Here is a 19,415-nt window from a genome sequence, read left to right as displayed (position 1 = left end):
AAATCTTCGTCCGCGAAGCCAAGCCAAAGAAAGAAGAGAATAATGACTGTTGTATTTGAGTAAATGCCCGTTGAATCTAGAATGAAAATTACAGGGAACAAGACATAATCAGTGTTATCCCAAGGTTGGAAGATCATATTTATACAAGATTTTTCTTTTTTGCGTCAGTTTACAGCTTGAAAAAAAATGAGGACAATCTCAGATGGAAAAATTAGGCCTCTCATCTTAGATTTTTTTTTAATCATGGAAAGAATTCTGTGCTGAAACAGCCAGGGTACAAATTCAGGTTTCTATTAGGCCTATGGTAACATTTTCACTGCTGCCTTGGCTGTCACTCCAATGGGATAGAAATGCCAGAGACAAAGCAAACTGGTCCTACTTATAACATGGAATACATTTGCTCCTTGCAGGGTTAAGGAAAATGGCAGAACACAAAATGGACAGTTGCGGTACCAGGGTGGGATGATGATTTTCGGAGATCCATGCAAAACATTGTACTTTTGAGAATAAAATCTGGGATGAAATAGAATTAGAGTTTGAAAGCAAAATTGAAGGACGGCTTCCAAACTTTTGCATGTAGATTCAATCTTAACTTTTTGAACAAGTATACTCTATCGTCAGTTGAATCCCAACAAACCTAATAGCAAAGATGTAGGTGGTTGTTATGCAAAAAGAAACTTAAAGGATATCAAACGCCTTGGAAAAATATTATTTTTGAGCTGATTGCATTTATTTCATTAGGTGATGAATGAATCATTCCACATCAAAATCAGATGAATGTCAGGATAAATATTCTTTATAAATGAAACATGGTTTATTCTTATTTTTGATTTCAACAGGAAATACAAAATGTCATCAAATCTCTGCTTTCAGAGTCATCAAATCGTGCCCAACCTTATAGTACATAAAAGCCACCATTGTTTCCTCTTTCCACAAAACACAGAGTGAGTATTTTATAAGAGTTCTTGTTTGATGCAAACTCACTTGCCAGAATGATATGAGCCAACGTCCAACGTGCATGAAGGTGAAGGGATGGGCGCAGCTGGAAGAAAGCGCATGCGCATTTGTTCGCTGGGCGTCCCGATTGATTTGCATCCGGGGACGTGCAGTTGGACTGCAGATCACGTGATAGCTATTATTCCGCCATCTTGTCGCCGAAGAGAGTAGAAACGCTGTGAGCGTGGCTGTGATAAACCTTCCTGTTCGCGATCAGTGCAGGTAAAACACTGGCACTGGGGGACGTGACAACCCCAGGACACTGCTTGGTTGTAGGGTAACAGCCCAGTAGTCTGCCATGGATAGTTGAGCTCCGTCTTTCTCCCCCCCCCACCCAACCCTCAAGCTCAACCCGGGTGCTGGCCCCAGCAGCTGATGGGGGCCGTCGCGGGTGAAGGGGAAGCCGCGATCAGCACATGGTGTAGCTGGAGGACCCGACCATTCGAGTTCCCTAACCAGCCACTCCCCACCCAAAGATAGGCCCCAAAAGCCGCGCTCTCGAATAGGGAAACCGAACCCGAAGTCGCGGCAATTCACACCGATGCCTCACCCAGCAAAGCGGCCTCCTGAAGCAGGCTTGAAAAGGAGCTGCTTGCGGCGGGCAGGATGTGTGGGACTGTTGGCAGTGCCACACTGGCCGATGATTTACTCGGCGCTTGTCAATAAAAAGGGTGGAACTCTGCGGGCCGGGTAGTTTCACACCCTCGCAGTGTTGATCTTTCTTTCTTTATGTGATCGACAGCCCCACAAATAAAGTAAATATCAGGATTGATCTCACCGACTTTTACATTGTAAATTTATCAGTTGTGTTTGCACGTTCGTCAATCCCGAACCATTTCCGTATGTATGTACTAAAGTTATGAATGTCTTATAATTTCCTCCGTAAAATGAATTTCCTACTTAAAGTATGTGAAATTCGAATGATTGTATTTAGCATTCACTTCCTTTCAATAAACATTGTTTGGAATTATTATTTAAAAGTCCTAAATTAATGTAACAAAGAGCAATGTAATGATGTCACAATTGTTACTAGCCATGACGTTGGCACTTGGAGCAAGAGTAATTACATGATACTTATTTAAACATCAGTTGCACATTATTGCGCTGCATTGTAATCAGTTGAATTCCTGACTTGTAGAGGGATGTTGTTCCTTGTTGGCAGAATAATGGTTTTTTTTTTGGAAAAGATTGGTGTTGAGTGTGTTGTGTAATGTTTGGTGTAAGGCATGACAGTCATGAAAATCATTTAACCCTAGGTCTCTTGCTCACAGGTCCAAAGCCTAGGTTTTGAAAATCTTGCATTGTGATATGTAATTGATTGTGCTATGTGAATTAGTGCTCTATCAATGCATTACATTCAATGATAAATGAGTTTGAAATTGTTTTTATAATTGAGAATTTATTCATTGTAATTGGATTCACCTATTGCAAAAGCTGTCATTTTCTGCCTTTGTTAGAAATGACTATTTAGTTTATAACTGATGCAATAGAATGTCTAAAATTTGATATAAATGAAGTTTAAAAAAAAATGCAAAATTATTGATGTGTTGCAATTCCCTGTAGTAAATTGTGCTAGGCCTGTAAGGATACTTATGTATATAGCTCATCTCCTCCCCACACTGCCCCTCCTTGCCAATGAGATTGCAGACATTATTTTCCATTCGTTGCACTCTACTAAAACTGTACATTGTCAGCTTAACTCAAGTTTCACAGACCTAAAGCTTAAAACAATGGTTTTTGAACTTTTTCTTTCCACTCACTTACCACCCTTAAGTGATCCCTGTGCCATAGATGTTGTGATTAATAAGAGATTACTTAATGTCGTATGTGAGTGTAAAGAAAAAGTTTGTTTTAATCGTACCTAATTGACTTGTTATGTGCACAGTTTCATAACTCCAAAGAAAATTGGCCAATGACAATTTTTCTCAAGCAAAATATTTCAGTAACAATTGGGTCTAGAACAGTGGTTCTCAACTTTTTTCCCCACTCCCATTCCACCTGAAAGTAATCCCTTACTAATCACAGAGTACCAATGGCATACAAAGGACTCTACATCATCTTTGTTGACCTCACCAAAGCCTTCGACACCGTGAGCAGGAAAGGGCTTTGGCAAATACTAGAGCGCATCGGATGCCCCCCAAAGTTCCTCAACATGGTTATCCAACTGCACGAAAACCAACAAGGTCGGGTCAGATACAGCAATGAGCTCTCTGAACCCTTCTCCATTACCAATGGCGTGAAGCAAGGCTGCGTTCTCGCACCAACCCTCTTTTCAATCTTCTTCAGCATGATGCTGAACCAAGCCATGAAAGACCTCAACAATGAAGACACTGTTTACATCCGGTACCGCACGGATGGCAGCCTCTTCAATCTGAGGCGCCTGCAAGCTCACACCAAGACACAAGAGCAACTTGTCCGTGAACTACTCTTTGCAGACGATGCCGCTTCAGTTGCCCATTCAGAGCCAGCTCTTAGGCGCTTGATGTCCTGTTTTGCGGAAACTGCCAAAATGTTTGGCCTGGAAGTCAGCCTGAAGAAAACTGAGGTCCTCCATCAGCCAGCTCCCCACCATGACTACCAGCCCCCCCACATCTCCATCGGGCACACAAAACTCAAAACGGTCAACCAGTTTACCTATCTCGGCTGCACCATTTCATCAGATGCAAGGATCGACAATGAGATAGACAACAGACTCGCCAAGGCACATAGCGCCTTTGGAAGACTACACAAAAGAGTCTGGAAAAACAATCAACTGAAAAACCTCACAAAGATAAGCGTATACAGAGCCGTTGTCATACCCACACTCCTGTTCGGCTCCGAATCATGGGTCGGTCCTCTACCGGCATCACCTACGGCTCCTAGAACGCTTCCACCAGCGTTGTCTCCGCTCCATCCTCAACATTCATTGGAGCGACTTCATCCCTAACATCGAAGTACTCGAGATGGCAGAGGCCGACAGAATCGTGTCCACGCTGCTGAAGATCCAGCTGCGCTGGGTGGGTCACGTCTCCAGAATGGAGGACCATCGCCTTCCCACGATCGTGTTATATGGCGAGCTCTCCACTGGCCACCGTGACAGAGGTGCACCAAAGAAGAGGTACAAGGACTGCCTAAAGAAATCTCTTGGTGCCTGCCACATTGACCACTGCCAGTGGGCTGATATCGCCTCAAACCGTACATCTTGGCGCCTCACAGTTTGGCGGGCAGCAACCTCCTTTGAAGAAGACCGCAGAGCCCACCTCATTGACAAAAGACAAAGGAGGAAAAACCAAACACCCAACCCCAACCAACCAATTTTCCCCTGCAACCACTGCAACCATGTCTGCCTGTCCCGCATCGGACTTGTCAGCCACAAACGAGCCTGCAGCTGACGTGGACATTTACCCCCTCCATAAATCTTCATCCGCGAAGCCAAGCCAAGAGATGGGAATGGAAAGAAAAAGTTTGAAAACCACTTTCTTAAACCCTGTAAATGGGTGAATCTTTCTTGAGTGCAATTTTGTGAAAGATCATTGACTCACGTTCTCACTGCATAGATGCTGCCTGACCAGCTGAGCATTTCCAGCAATTTTTTTTTCAAGATTTCCAGAGCCTGCCTTTAGAAACTTTGAAGAGTTGATTCATTTTATTACATTCATTTTTAAGGCATGCAGCAATTTAAATGATCACATTTGAAAATTTTGGCATGTTAAAATGGAGGCAGCACATTAAAGTTGAAGTAGAAAAAGTGTCTAGTGACTTATACTCAGTGGATTTGACTAAAACATGAGGTTTGCTCAAATTTCAGTGAAAAGCTATTCAATAGACTGCATTTTTGTTTCAGTTGATGTTATTTCCAACCTCGAAATATATAAATATCTATAACATATAAAAATTATAATGATTCCCTTAAATCGTGATTAGTAACTTCATATATTTCTCTCTAATATAGAATATTCCTGAATTAGTCTGACTATGAGGCCTTCCTGACTTTTAGGCTGATGGAAGAGATGGAGCAAACATTTACTTTCTATTTGAGGCATTTTTAAAAACTTTTTTGTTAACAACACCTCACTCATTATTTTCTCTAGATAAAATTTATATTAGTATGTGACTTAATATTCAATTTCTAGTTGAATGGGTTAATTTTATTCAATAACAACACCATCAAAAAAATTTAGAGATCTGATCTGAGTTCCACACTGGCATTTGGGTACAGTTAAAGAATTGGTGGAGGAGGAAAAAGAAATGTTAATCATTCCACAGTGTGGCAAAACAAAAATGCTTGTGAACCTCTAACTTAAAGATGCCACTAGAATTTAAGCATTAGTAACAGGAACCGAACTATTAAGTAGCATGCTTGCACAAGAGATTTAAGATGTGACTGTGCAGACTCTTATCCTTATTTAGATTATCTAAACTTGTCAAATTCTGTGTCTGAACATTGCAGATGAAGCTGTTGCTTATTGAGCTCTGATTTCTTTAGAAGGTGACACTTGTGTCACATTCTAGCTGTTTTTGCACCTTTTGCCCAAGCTTGTTATGGAATTCTACACAGTTTTAACAGTGGCTATTTTGAGGGTGATCATGGCATGTATAATAAATCAAAGTGAAATTGCAAACCAGACAAATTCTGCATGAGATCCATACAGTGTTAAACAATGTCAATTGGAAGCCATGAAAGTAATAAACAGACAAGGAATCCTTGGGAGTTTTTTCTCCTAACAAAATGCAATGACTGTAAAGTGTATGCTAATGAATGTAATTCAAGGTTCCTTCAACTTTTATCTGCCCTATACTTCAGATGGTTGCTTCTTTTGTGGATGCCCATTTCTTATTATTTTAATATCTATTGCATTGAGGAAGGCACTTGAAGAATGAAATAATTTTCTCATTTGCATGAAGAATAGACTGAGGCAAAAAATAGAGCAGGCGAATGCAACATTTATAGACATTAATGACAATTTATATGGCATTTGTCTTTCATGGGATATAGGTATTGCTGTCAAAGCAGCATTCATTGCCTATTCCTATTTACCCCTACAGGACCATTTCATATGTTGGTTAAGGCAGACCCATTGCTGCTGATCTGCAGTCATAAGTTGTAGGATGGCAAAGCAAAATAAACAACAGATGCCGGATATCTGAAATAGCAGTAGGTTAGCAACATTTCTGGAAGTTAATGTTTCAAATCGATGGTTCTGATGAAAGTTCCTTTCTCGTTGCTGCTTGACTTCAGAATTTCCTTATCAGATGAGTGGTTGATTTCTTTCACTGAACAAACCATATAGAATTTTAACAGCAATTTAACCCTGCGAAATCCTTCCAATTCATTGGCAAGAAAGGCAAAACTGTCAGAATCCTTCCCCCCCCCCCCCCCCGTTAATGTCCTCAGCTTTAAGGATTTGATTATGTTCAATTAGCTTTGGAGGGTGGGTTGCATTGCCTGAAGCAACTTTTCCTGTGGGAATTTTTTTCAGGATAAAGAAAATATGCTTCATGGATGTTCTTGCTTGCTTTGAACAAACTCACCTATTTGTGGGATCTGAAGTGTGCATTTGTGTAAAATGAAGTAGCAGATTTCCAGAGAGCAAGCATTGAGCAACTAGAGTTTTGCCTCTATTTCATGAGTCCAGGATGTTTGATTGTCATATTGTAAGCACTTTTTAAAACTGCCCCCGACCACCAACAGCAGCATGATTGGGCTGAAGATACGAGTTTGAAAACGTGCATTGCCAGATTCAGTGAGTTTCTTTCTACTGCACGGGCCTTATTAGTGAAATCAAAATTTATTGACATGAAGAAGTCATGAAATTCGGGGTTTTGTGGCAGCATCGTAGTACAAACATTCATATTATAACCACCTTACAACATTGCTATAAAAATAATAGTGGACGAAAAGTAAAGCCCCTTTCACACTTGCCAGTGATCCCAGGAATCGAACGCCAATCGGCCTTTAAAGTGGCAAGTGTGAAAGCAAAATCTGCTCAACGTCAGCATCGGATGACGTTATCTCACGCATCTACACCTCGTAGATGTCCTTGCAACTCACAAAGTATAGGCGCCGGCAAGCCGCTTTTGTGATTGCATTAACATGGGGACTCCAGGACAGATCCTCGGAGATGTTGACACCAGGAATTTAAACTTTTTGATCTTCTCCACTACTGAGCCATTGATGAGGACTGGGTCTGTTCATTTGACTTCCTCCTGAAGTCCACAATCATCTCCTTAGTTTTGCTGACATTGAGTGTTGTTAAACATTCCTCGAGCTGATCTCTCTCCCTCCTGTATGTATCCTCATGGCTGTTTGTGATTCTGCCGACAACAGGTATCAGCACACTTGTAGATGGCATTGGAATTGTGCCTGGCCACACAGTCATGCAGGTATAATAAATAGAGCAGTGGGCATCCTTGGGCCCTCCTGTGCTGATAATCATTGAGGAGGAGACATTGTTTCCCATTTGTACTGACTGGTCTAATGAGAAAGTCAAAGGATCCAGTTGTGGAGGCTAATACTGATTCCTAGAGTTTGTAGCTTCTCGACCAGCACTGAGAGAATAATGATACTGATGACTGAGCTGTAATCGATGAAGGGCAGATGTATGTATAAATTGCTGTTTTCAAGGTGATCCAGTGCTGAGTGAAGAGCCAGCGATATTGCATCTGCTGTGGAGTGATTGTGATGATGGGTGAATTGCAGCAGGTCCAGATTTTTGCTTAGTTACATGTTAATTTTGGCCATGATGAGCTTTTCAAAGCATTTAATCACAGTCAAAGCTAGTGTAGTCATTGAGGTAGCTCACTCTGCTCTTGGGTACTGGGATGATTGATGCCCTTTTGAAGCAGATGGGAACCTCTGACTGCAGCAAAGAGAGATTGAAAATGTCTGAATGCTCAAGCTAGTTGGTTGGCGCAGATTTTCAGTATCTGCCAGGTCAGGGCCTGATGCCTTGCGAGGGTTCACCATCTTGAATGATGTCCTGACGTCGCCCTCAGAGACAGATATCTCACGGTCCTCAGCCTTTTCAGGAATCTAGTAGTCACTGTTTGGTGGTTCTTCTCAAAGTAGTGAAGCAGGTTCCGAATTCTCTGATTTATCCAGAACGTCTGGTTGGGGAATACCTAGTACGTGTGCATGGGCACACACTCATTCACGCTTTTTATTTCGAAAATTTTATTTAAATATTTTACAAAACGATAAAGATAACAAAGAAAATTTAAAATTACAAAGTAAAACAAAACTTCCCCTCCCCTCATCTAAACTAGCTGCTCCCAACCTTCCCCCCCCTAATCGCACAAAAGCCAATTGTGGATCATCCATCTGCAGCTTTTCATTTAATACATTCATGAAACCTAATAAACACATCATTGGATCTAATTGGAGATCAATTTTAAATAAATCTCTCAAAAACTTTTAACTTTATTCCTAAAAGGTTTAACTTTTTCACACGACCAAACAGAATGCATGAAAGTACCTATCTGTTCTCCACATCTAAAACACAGATCTGACAAGCTGAATCCATATTTTTCTTCAACTTTTCCGGAGTTAAATACAATTGATGGATAAAATTATAAGTAAGCATACTATATCTCACATTAAGTAATTTTGTAACACTATCCATACACATATCTGACCATTCTTCCCAGGACTAAACAATATCTAAATCCTTCTCCCATTTCTCCTTCATTTTATTTTCGTCAACTTTATTCATTTTTTTCTTGCATCAACCTGTACATATCTGAAATGAACTCCTTATTTCCTTTATCTGTAATTAACATCTCAAATTTTGTTTGACCTGGTAAAACCAAATCCCATCCAAAATTTGTTTGTAAAAAGCCCCGAACTTGATAGTAGACAAAAAAGGAATTTGGTGAAAACTTCTCTCGTAATCTAGTAAATGTAGAAAATCTACCTGCCTCAAAACAATCCTGTATCGTATTGATTCATTTCCCAGTTTTTCAAATAAGGATTATTTAAAGAAAAAGGAATTAATTTGTTCTGATATAGCAGTGATTTTACTGAAATTTTTCCTTTAGATCCTATAAGTTGATCTCGCTTATACCAAAAATCCATTATATGTCACAACACAGGTAACTTATATTTTTGTAACAATAAAGGATTCCATTTATAAATAAAATGTCTGATTTTATTTTCAGAAATATGATCTAATTCAACTTTTGCACACATAGGTGGGAGGGAGTTCACCATCAAATAACCTATTAATGAATTTCAATTATGCCACCTCTTAATAATTTTGAAAATGTGGTAATTGAAGTCCACCCATTCATGTCGCCATGTTAATTTTTGCATAGAAACTCTTGACAATTTACCTTTCCACAAAAGTACTCAAATTACTTTATTTAATTCCTTAAACATTTTCTTTGGTATTACACTTGAAATAGCCTGAAAAAGATATTGTGTACAGGGGATATATATTCATTTTTATACAATTAACTCTCCCAATTAAAGTCATTGGTAAATCTTTCCATCTATGTAAATCAGCTTTGATTTTATTTAACAATGATATCAAGATTTATATAATTTAAATTATATATTTTCTATTCACTATAACTCCTAAATATTTAATTTTATTAGACCATCTAAATTTAGTAATTTGTCTACAATCTGTATAATCTTTCTCTGATATAGATAATATTTCACTTTTTCCCCAATTAACTTTATAACCTGAAAGCATACCATACCGATTTAACAAATTTTGCAAAAATTTTAAAGTATCTTTAGGATGTATCAAATATATCAACACTCTGTCTGCAAACAAATTAATTTTATACTCTAGTTCACCTATTGTAATTCCTTTAATATTAGTGTCTTGCCTTATAGCTTGAGCCAATGGTTCTATTACCAAAGCAAATAAAGCTGGTGAAAGAGGACAACCCTGTCCAGTTGAACGAGACAAATTAAATGCCGATGAAATCTGTCCATTCGTCATTTCTCTTGCAGAAGGACCAATATATAAAGCCTTAACCCAGCCAGTAAAAAGCTGATCAAAATTAAATCTTTCTAACACCTTGAACAAAAAAAATTCCATTCAACCCGATCAAAAGCTGTCTCCGCATCTAATGCTACTATCATTGGTTGATTAACCTGTTGTCTTGAAGCATTGATTATCAAAATCAATTTAATAATATTATCTGCAGGATATCTACCTTTAATAAAATCTGCTTGATCAACATGTACTAAATTTGGTAAAAAATTGGATAATCCATTAACTAATACTTTCACCACAATCTTATAATCCACAGTTAATAAAGATATTGGTCTATATAGGCCACTTTTAAAGGGTCCCTATCTTTCTTTGGACTAACAGTTATCAATCCCCTTGAAAATGATTATGGAAATGAACTAGTTTCAGTTGCTTGTTTCAAAACTTTTATATATACCGGAAACAATAAATCATTAGAAAACTCCGTTGTAAACCCATCCTCTCCAGGAGATTTCCCTGCAGGCATTGATTGCAATGCTTCTTTAAGCTCTAAATCAGTAAATGAACGATCTAAACTTTAATATCCATCTAATTTAAATTAGATAAAAAAGAATCAATCTGATCTATATCTTGAGCACCCTCTGATGTATACAAACCTTGATAAAATTTTTAAAATTCCTCATTAATTTCCTGCGGTTTACATGTAATCTCTGAATTTTTCCTAATGACATTAATCGTTCTTGATGCTTGTTTAGTTTTCAGTTGCCGAACTATAACTTTATTCGCTCTTTCACCCAACTCATAATAACATTGCTTTGACCACTGAATAATTTTTCTCACATTTATAAGATTGCAAAGTGTTATAAACAAAGTTTTAATTTGGGTAATTGTATCTTATTATCTTCAGTGGAATTCTTCTGAAATTCTTTCTCCAAATTTTGACTCTCTAACAAATATATTTTTTAACTTTTGCAGTATAACTAATAATCTGACCTCTTAAGTATGCTTTCAAAGCATCCTATAAAACAAATTTACTTTGTACTAAACCTTTATTCATTTGTAAAGAAAAAACAATTTAATCTCTTATATACTTTACAAAATCAGGCTTTTTTAACAACATTTCATTGAATCTCCAACGATAGGCAGTCTATACCACCTCAGTACCCAAACAAGAAACTAACAACAATGAATGATCAGACAATGTTCTACTTTTATATTCAGCATGAATAAACCCACCCTGCAACTGTGCTGAAACTAAAAATAAATCACTTCTAGAAAACAAATTATGTCAAGCAGAATAAAAAGAAAAATCCTTTTCAGTTGGATTTAATTTCCTCCATATTTCATCCAAATTCAGATCTCTCATCGTCTCAATTATTCATTTTGCCATTTCACAGTTTTTGGAGATTTATCTAATAATAGATCTAGACAGCAATTAAAATCTCCTCATATTAAAACATTTTGATTCGATTGATTCAAATTTAAGAAAACATCAGTAACAGATACTTCCTCATCTTCATTTGGTGCATAAACATTCATCAATCTCCAAGTTTCAGAAAATATTTTACAATTAACCGTCAATACTCTACCTATATTAGCAGAGAAAGAATCTAAAACAAAAGGTACTTTTTTTATTTATCAAAATTGCAACCCCTCTGGCTTTCGAATTAAAAGAAGAGGCAATCACATGCCCTACCCAATTCCTCTTCAATTTCAAATGCTCTTTCTCTGTCAGATCTGTTTCTTGCAACAATGCAATATCTACTTTCAACTTTATAATATAGTCCAAAATACGTTTCCATTTTATTGGATGATTTAACCCCTTAACATTAAAAGTCACATAATTCAGGTTATTCAGAAGACTGCAGAGCCTACCTCACTGACAAAAGACAAAGCAGGAAAAACCCAATTCCCAACCCCAACCCACCAATTTTCCCTTGCAACCGCTGCAACCCTGCCTGCCTGTCCTGCATCGGACTTGTCAGTCACCAATGAGCCTGCAGCAGACGTGGACATACCCCTCCTTAAATCTTCGTCCGCGAAGCCAAGCCAAAGAAGAGAAGAATAGAGTGGCACCCAACACTGTCAGCCCTTACACTAGTTGTGGCTCCTTTTTTTTAAAAAAAGTCCCCCCCTAAATCTAATTTAAAAAAATTAAAAAAAAATCTTTTTACAAAAACAAGATTAATACAAAAGAACCCCTCCCCCCACCAAAAACCTGTAAAGCAGTAACCCCCTCGTTGACTGGGTGTGGTCAATACAACTAGTGGCAGATAACTTGGAACTCAGCAGGGTCATCGATCTCTCCTCGGCCAGGCTTCCAAACAAAACATAGTTAATCATTTTATTGTCCAGGTTGGATTTGAGTATCCTCCATCACTTCAACCAGTTGTATCGTTTCCATCTTCTGAAGCCCATTACCATTTCCATTCTTGGCCTTAGTAATGTTGACTAACGGTTTCCTGGAGAGGTCATAACTCAACTTATTATCTGGCAATGAATTAGTAAAAGTTAGTGCATCCTGAGCTTTCTCAAAAAAACTGATATTGATATTGCCCATAAAACACCTTCAACACTGTCGGATATCTAAATGCTGATTTATACGCCTTCTTCCACAACGCAAGCTTGATGAAGTTGGAGACACCTATTCATTTAAGTCTATGGATGTGTTCTTGAATATATTCCAGTCAACTGATTCAAAGCAGTCTTGCAGATGCTCCTCCACTTCCCTCATCCATTGTTTTGCCATCTTTACCACTGGTGCTGTCGTCTTCAATCAGGAGTGGAAGTACAGACAGTTGATCAGACTTCCAGAAGTGCAGTCGTGGTATGGCTCGATGTGTGTTCTTCTTGGTGGTGTAGCAGTGGTCGAGTGTGTTTGTTCTCCTGTTGTCGCATGTAACAAGTTGGTGGTCACTCACTTAATCTGGCATTGTACATTTTCAAACTCGTATCTTCGGCCTAATCGTGCTAATAGTGGTGGTTGGGGAGGGGGGTAATTAAAAAGCGGTGCTTACAACATGACAAATCCACATCCTGGACTCATGACTTGAAGGCAAAACTCCAGTTGCTTAGTGTCTCTGGAATGCTGCATGTTGGTGACGAAATGCTGCCCTTGCACTATGTTCTTCTCGATAACATTATGCTCCACACTTTTGTTTTTAATTTCCTGTTGTACTCGAGGACAGATTGATTTGCTTGGATAACATGCAACACTTTTTTTCATGGTATCTTGATAATGTTCCATTTCAGTCTAAGTTGTTGTATCTGAGTGGGGGAAAATAAAAATTGGGATTCATATAGGATTATTGTAAGCATGTAAATTAGTAGTTGGCATAGAGTCACCCACTGAAGGGCTTGTTTCCAATATGTATCCCTCTTGACTCTATATAGCCCACTTGTGAGTTCAAGCCAAACCAGAGACAGGAGAGGAAGCATTAAGGCACCTTATGAAAGTTTGGTCAAGTACTCAGATTTTAAAGGCACACTTAGAAATTGAAGTAAAATTTAACCTACAGATCTTGAAGGTTGCATTTAAGTGTGATATAATGCAAGGGATATACATATATTTTCAGACCTGTACAAATGAAATCATTTAAGAGAGTTTGTACTGTTTACCTCTTGGTCGTGATGTGCTTGAGAATGTTCAGTAAAATCCCCTGGCATCCAGTACCTATGGGGATTGGTAGATGTTGGATAAGTGAATTTTCTGGTTGCTTGAGATTGTGTTGCATGGATTGGTGAACTAACAGCAAGGTGAGCCAATTTGAAACTTCTGAATTTTTTTACCCATATATTTTCCTCAATTTTGTTTGAGGTTGCTGGTTGCTAGAATTCCAGATAACAGGGGCTTTTGTTCCTAAATTTAATAACTTGTTACAAATGTCTGTCCACATTCATTTATCTTGATACTAGCAATAAAAAGGATTAGATCTTAGGAAACTCCTCTGCTGCTTGTCACATGACAACACTGGAAAAGGCCTTAACAAGATTTGCTGGTACTCTTACCTTGCTGCATTACTATGAGCATATTGACTTTATTATCGGGCTTGAAATCAAAGGCCTGAACTCCTGTCCTGGAGGCAAATTGAAATCCCACCAGGTTCTTCAAATAGCATGTACTGTGGGGCAGTTTACAGAAGCAATGAAGTTCAAATGTACTGGTGCCACCAGACTTGTACCTTGAGGCTTAGGGATGGCTGTTACCCCTCAACCACTGTTCCCTCTAAGCTGTGTGTGCATGCATATGCATGTTTTGCAATCAGTGCACAAAAGATCAGTTACCTAAAATAATGTAGTAATTAATAATTATCCTTATTGAAAATAATCTCTTAGCCAACTTTTTCTGTTAACTAGTTAGTCATACTTGTATTACAGTACAACTCCGATTATCCAAAATGGTCAGGACCTGGCCTAGGTCGGATAATTTCTTTTCTGGAGAACTGGTTATTTTTAATTAAAAGCCCAGTAGCCACATCAAATCACTTGTGACAGTGAACAACAAACAACAAGGGAAGGCTTTTTAAGCATTAAAACAATGTTTAATTTCACCCCCAAAAAAATTGCTAGCCATCACTGATCACCGACACCTCCCCACCGATGTCCCCACTGCTACTGGGAGGCCGCTCTCCTTGATGACGCTGGGACAGACGCTTCTTCTGTCTACTTGCGGCCAGGAGACTGGCACACAGTTTGAGAGGGAGAGTTGGAGAGAAAAGTCAATAGGGGAAGGTAAAGAAGAAATGGAAAGAGAAAGGGGAGGGAGTTACCTGAAACAACGACAAACGTTGCTCTAATTTCACATTGATTTAATTTTATTTCAACCTGTGAGGTCAGTTTGGCTCTGAAAAAAATTTCAGGTAAATGAGGATTTCTGATTTGTTTTGGATATCCTCATTTATCCTAAATTTTAAAATTGTTTTCAGATAAATGAGGATTTTGGAGAATCTGATTTCGGGTAATTGCACTGCGTATTAAAGCATGCCAATACAGTTTTATTAGCCATGAGATATAGGCTGTGCCAAAATTATCTTGAAACAATTTTAAGTTTACATTTGCACAAGCATTCAATGCGCCCATACTTTTGCCACTGGAAAAAACAAATTTGTACAACTTAAGATTTTTGCGCGCACTGACCATTAAAAATTAGAAGTAACGTTGCCTTTAACCATTTAACCATCTTCGACTCCTGAACAACAGACTCCTTCAGAGACTCGGATTTTAGACGCACTTAAGGACTCATTATTTATTGAATATTTCTGTATTTGTAAAGGCAGTTTGTTTAAGTTTCTTTATTTTGTTTACATTTCCTTGTATACATTTATTTCTTGGTATAGTTTACATTTACTGGTAATTATAAATTCTAGCTGGGCTGCAGGAAAAAGAAGCTCAGGGTTGTATGTGATATCATGTATGTACTCTGATAATAAATTTGAACTAGCTATCCAATTGTTCTGCTCCTTTATCTTGATAAATAACTTTATCAACCTGTTTTATGATGCATATAGGACATTTTCCAGGATATTATTCATTCGTAGCATTTTGCCTATTTCCAAACAGATTGCTTTGCACAATGCAGTTGACTAAAAATTAGCATGTCATTCAGCAACTTCTTAAACTTGTGAAATGCAGAAAGATACAGGTTTCATATTTGAGTAAATTTTGACAGATTTGTGATAATTGGCATTCATGCCCTCAACAGACTGCCATTCTTGATATTTCCCTGTCACCTGTGTTCAGGAGTTAACTAATGACTGGAAACTTATAATCATAGCTGCAAATAAAAGAACAGGGTTAGGCTTGCTTCCTTTATCTATAAAACTTTATATTATCCAGATGGCTAAAGACAGGAGAGTTGTAGGCTATCTCTCCACCTTTTATCTAATTTCAGATAGAAACACACTCAATGTTAAATTCTGAGTGAAGAGTACTAATTACTCCAGCATCTTGAATGTTGCTTAACCTACCTCTGCAAGGTGGGCTCAATCTGACTTTGCACGGGTGAAATATTCGTGCTTGCACTGAATGTTTTGATCCCAAGTATTTATTTCAATAATGCCAAATTATTTTTTTAATGGATAAAAAGAAAGTTCAGTTTTGAAATGTGCATTTGCAGTCTCAGTGTGCCCTAAATACTTGAGCGAATTAAGTATGTTTGAAGGGTACATTCACAATATAGAGAAACATACTGTAAATTTGCATCCTTTTAGAGTTATCATTTGTGTTATGTTTTATTGGTTAGAAAAATTAATTTAGATGGGCACTAACTGGCATTGCTATGTCTTTCTGGTAATCCTGTGATGAATGGATCATATGGAAGATTTGGTATACATGTTAATTCAATATCTTCTGCATTAATTATTTCTCACCATGCATTCTTGTGGTTCATTTTCGGATAAATCATATTTTCAGTGGCTGGTAATTTATTTTGTTGGTCGAAATGTCTATTCTGCATTTGGTTCGAACACTTGTTTGCATTTGATGCAAGCTCTTCATCAGAGCTCTTGGGTTGTCTGCATTTCAGGTTTGTTGTCTGATCAAATTCTTCAAGCAAAATGCAGCAGCAGCTGTAGAGGCATGGAAGCTCAAGTAATCCATGTTTTATTTTACTATTCTGTAAACTTTAAGAATAGAAATATCATTATTAACATTTTGGAAGCTGTACTTGCTGATAACTTTCCCAATCATGTTAGTCCAAGTTATCCCGATTCGGTTTTCTGTGCTTAATCATACCAAAACCATCATTGTTAGCATTTAGTATGGGACAACTTTTGGTTCAGTTTTCATTCCATTGTTCTTATAGATGGGCTAAAAACAATGGAATGAATGAAAATTTGTTCCTAGTACAGTAAAAATTCCTGGTATCTGCCATCTGTGGGAGTTGGTAGATGTCAGATAAGTGAGTTTTATGGTGCCTAACTAAAGGGCAAAAAGGGTAAAGGTTCCATTATTGTCACAAAATACTTGATTTAGAATGTAACATCCATGAAATTCTTTTAACTTTGTCTACAATAAGGCAGAGAGAAAGCCACTACTTTGTTCAGCACCCCTCGCAGATGTTCCTTGGTGGTCTCCCCTCCAAGTACTGATGAATCATGAGACTGCTTAGCTCCCAAGATCTGACAATCTCCGGCATATTCAGACCATTAGGTACAACTGCATTAACACATTGCACTCCAGCTATTTTTAATCTTTCATAATGTATACTCTGGACTTGGTCCATGGGTAAACCTTTACAGTATGAACCAGCTGGTGGTTGGGCATAAAACAAGTCAGCTTTTTGGTAGTTCCAAAAAACTGGGACAAATAGTCCAAAGCAATAAGAATAAACAGTTTTTTTTAAAGAAAAACCCAAAATATGATACTGTACTCACATTTAACAACATCACTTGTATGAATATATAAACCTTAAAGCATTTTATTTTCAGTCACATTCTTTGAAAGCATTTAACCGTCACAGCTTCCTCCCCCTCTATGGAAGGTGGACAACAAAATTCCAGATAATTAACCCCCACTCCCCCATGTTTACAGTTAAAACCTTATTAATATACTTAATAATATACTATTAAAGATAAAGTCTCTTACTAAACCGGGATAAGGAGACACTCCAAAGCCAAGCAGAATCAATCAGCTCTTCATCCTGGGTGACGCCATTTTATTCAAAAACAACTTTATTTAAATATCTGCTATGAGCAAAGCATGAACCAGACACTCTGCTGGCTGAATATTTGTTTTCATCTTCATCATAGGTTTATGTGTTACTTTAGACTACATTTACTTTTACAATTTTATACTTATATTTACATTTTTATTTATTCTTGCCTTGATTTTTTTTGCCGGTTGCCTGAATTCTGTATTATTTAGCAAATCTCTGCATATTTACCCATATTTTGAAATTGAATTGGTTTTCTCTGTATGCGTGCTGAGTCCACTCCTCTACTCAGTATACAACTATGTGTGGCCAGGCACAATTCCAATGCCATTACAAGTTTGCCGATGTCACCACAGTTGTCAGCAGAATCACAAATGACAATGAGGAAACATACAGGAGGGAGAATTATTGAATGGTGTAACGACAACCTTGCACTCAACATTAGCAAAACCAAGGAGATGATTGTGGACTCCAGAAGGAAGTCAGGGGAATACGACCCACTCCTCATCAAGTGCTCAGAACTTTAAATTCTTGGGTGTCAACATTTCGGAGGATCTGTCCTGGAGCCTCCTTGTTGATACAGTAACAAAGAAAGCTCGCCAGCGGCTTTACTTTGTGAGGCGTCTGAGAAGATTCATTACGCCACCAAAGACTCTCAAAACTTCTGCAGGTGTACCATGGAGAACATTCTGGCTGGTTGCATCACTGCCTGGTATGGAGGTACCAACTCTCAGGACAAGAATAAACTCCAGAAGGTTGTTAACTTGGCCTGCAACATCACAAATTTCACTCCATCGAGAACATCGACATGAGGTGCTCTCTTTAAACAGCAGCCTCTATCCTCAAAGATTTCCCCACCACCACCACCACCCAGGCTTCACTCTGCTACCATCAGGGAAAAAGGTACAGGAGCCTAAAGACGAGCACACTGCCTTATTTTTCATGCACTTTTATTTTTATAGTAATGTAAGATGTTTATAATATGAATATTTGCTCGATGATGCTGTAGAAAACACATAATTTCATGACAATAAATTCTGATTCTGACATTCTTTACCTGCGAGATCCTGTCACTCCTCATTCTCCTTTTCCTTTAAGATGTAGCATTTATACAATCAACTTTCTAGTACTGATTCCCTCCACTCTTGAACTTTTCAGTGGTTGTAGATTCAGCTGCAGTTTCTGTTAAGATGTTCGATATCCTGTACATTCATCATAATATTCCTGAATGTTTTTAAGAACATCTATAGAGTTACCTGCCTTTCAAAAAGAAATGGAATAGTTTTATCCACATGAGCAGACAGAAAAAAAAATGTTTCAAACAAGATCAATCACATTTCTGCTCACCTTCTTTACATTATAGATGCCAAACTTAATTTTGTTGTATGGATCTTTGTGCTCTTCTAGCTCAAAAGTGCTATCAATGAACACAGCTGATATATTTTGTTTTGAATTATAGTTTTTACTCATTTGTCATTTTATTTTTAATTCTTCTACAGCAAATTGAGTGACAGAGGAAATGGCAGCAGAAACACAAACACTTAACTTTGGGCCTGAGTGGTGAGAAATCTTTTATTATGTTATGTTAGCTATTATTGCTACTCCTTTTTAATGCTGAAAACATCATTAAGCTGGATAGTATTAGTTTTTATGGAAAAATTGTTGTTTTGATGTGGTGTGGATAAAATCATGTGAGGCATTTAATGAGCTTTCACAGGACAGGCCTTTTTTTAAAAAAGAATTCAAAGGACAGTGACAATTTAGATCCAAAACTGGTTCAGTGGCAAGCAGCAGAAGATCATTGTTGCTCGGCGTTTTTGAATTGAAAGATCCTTTCCAAAAGG

At 37.9% G+C, this 19,415-nt stretch overlaps 1 protein-coding gene across 5 annotated transcripts in view; it reads left to right on the top strand.

Annotated features, from left to right (window-relative positions):
* Window positions 1-1,113: 1,113 nt before the first annotated feature.
* Window positions 1,114-19,415, top strand: part of gigyf2 (GRB10 interacting GYF protein 2) — a 107,571-nt gene continuing 89,269 nt past the window's right edge. For all 5 annotated transcript variants that reach the window (XM_069896642.1, XM_069896638.1, XM_069896639.1 and 2 more), the window contains exons 1-2: window positions 1,114-1,218; window positions 19,071-19,131. In XM_069896642.1, the coding sequence (XP_069752743.1) occupies window positions 19,091-19,131 (41 nt within the window). In that variant the 5' untranslated portion in view covers window positions 1,114-1,218; window positions 19,071-19,090. The remainder of the gene's footprint in view (window positions 1,219-19,070; window positions 19,132-19,415) is intronic.

Source organism: Narcine bancroftii, chromosome 9, assembly GCF_036971445.1.
Source record: "Narcine bancroftii isolate sNarBan1 chromosome 9, sNarBan1.hap1, whole genome shotgun sequence".
Lineage (NCBI taxonomy): Eukaryota > Metazoa > Chordata > Chondrichthyes > Torpediniformes > Narcinidae > Narcine > Narcine bancroftii.
The sequence above is the reverse complement of the archived record's forward strand: the minus strand, read 5'-3'. Positions and strand labels throughout refer to the sequence as shown.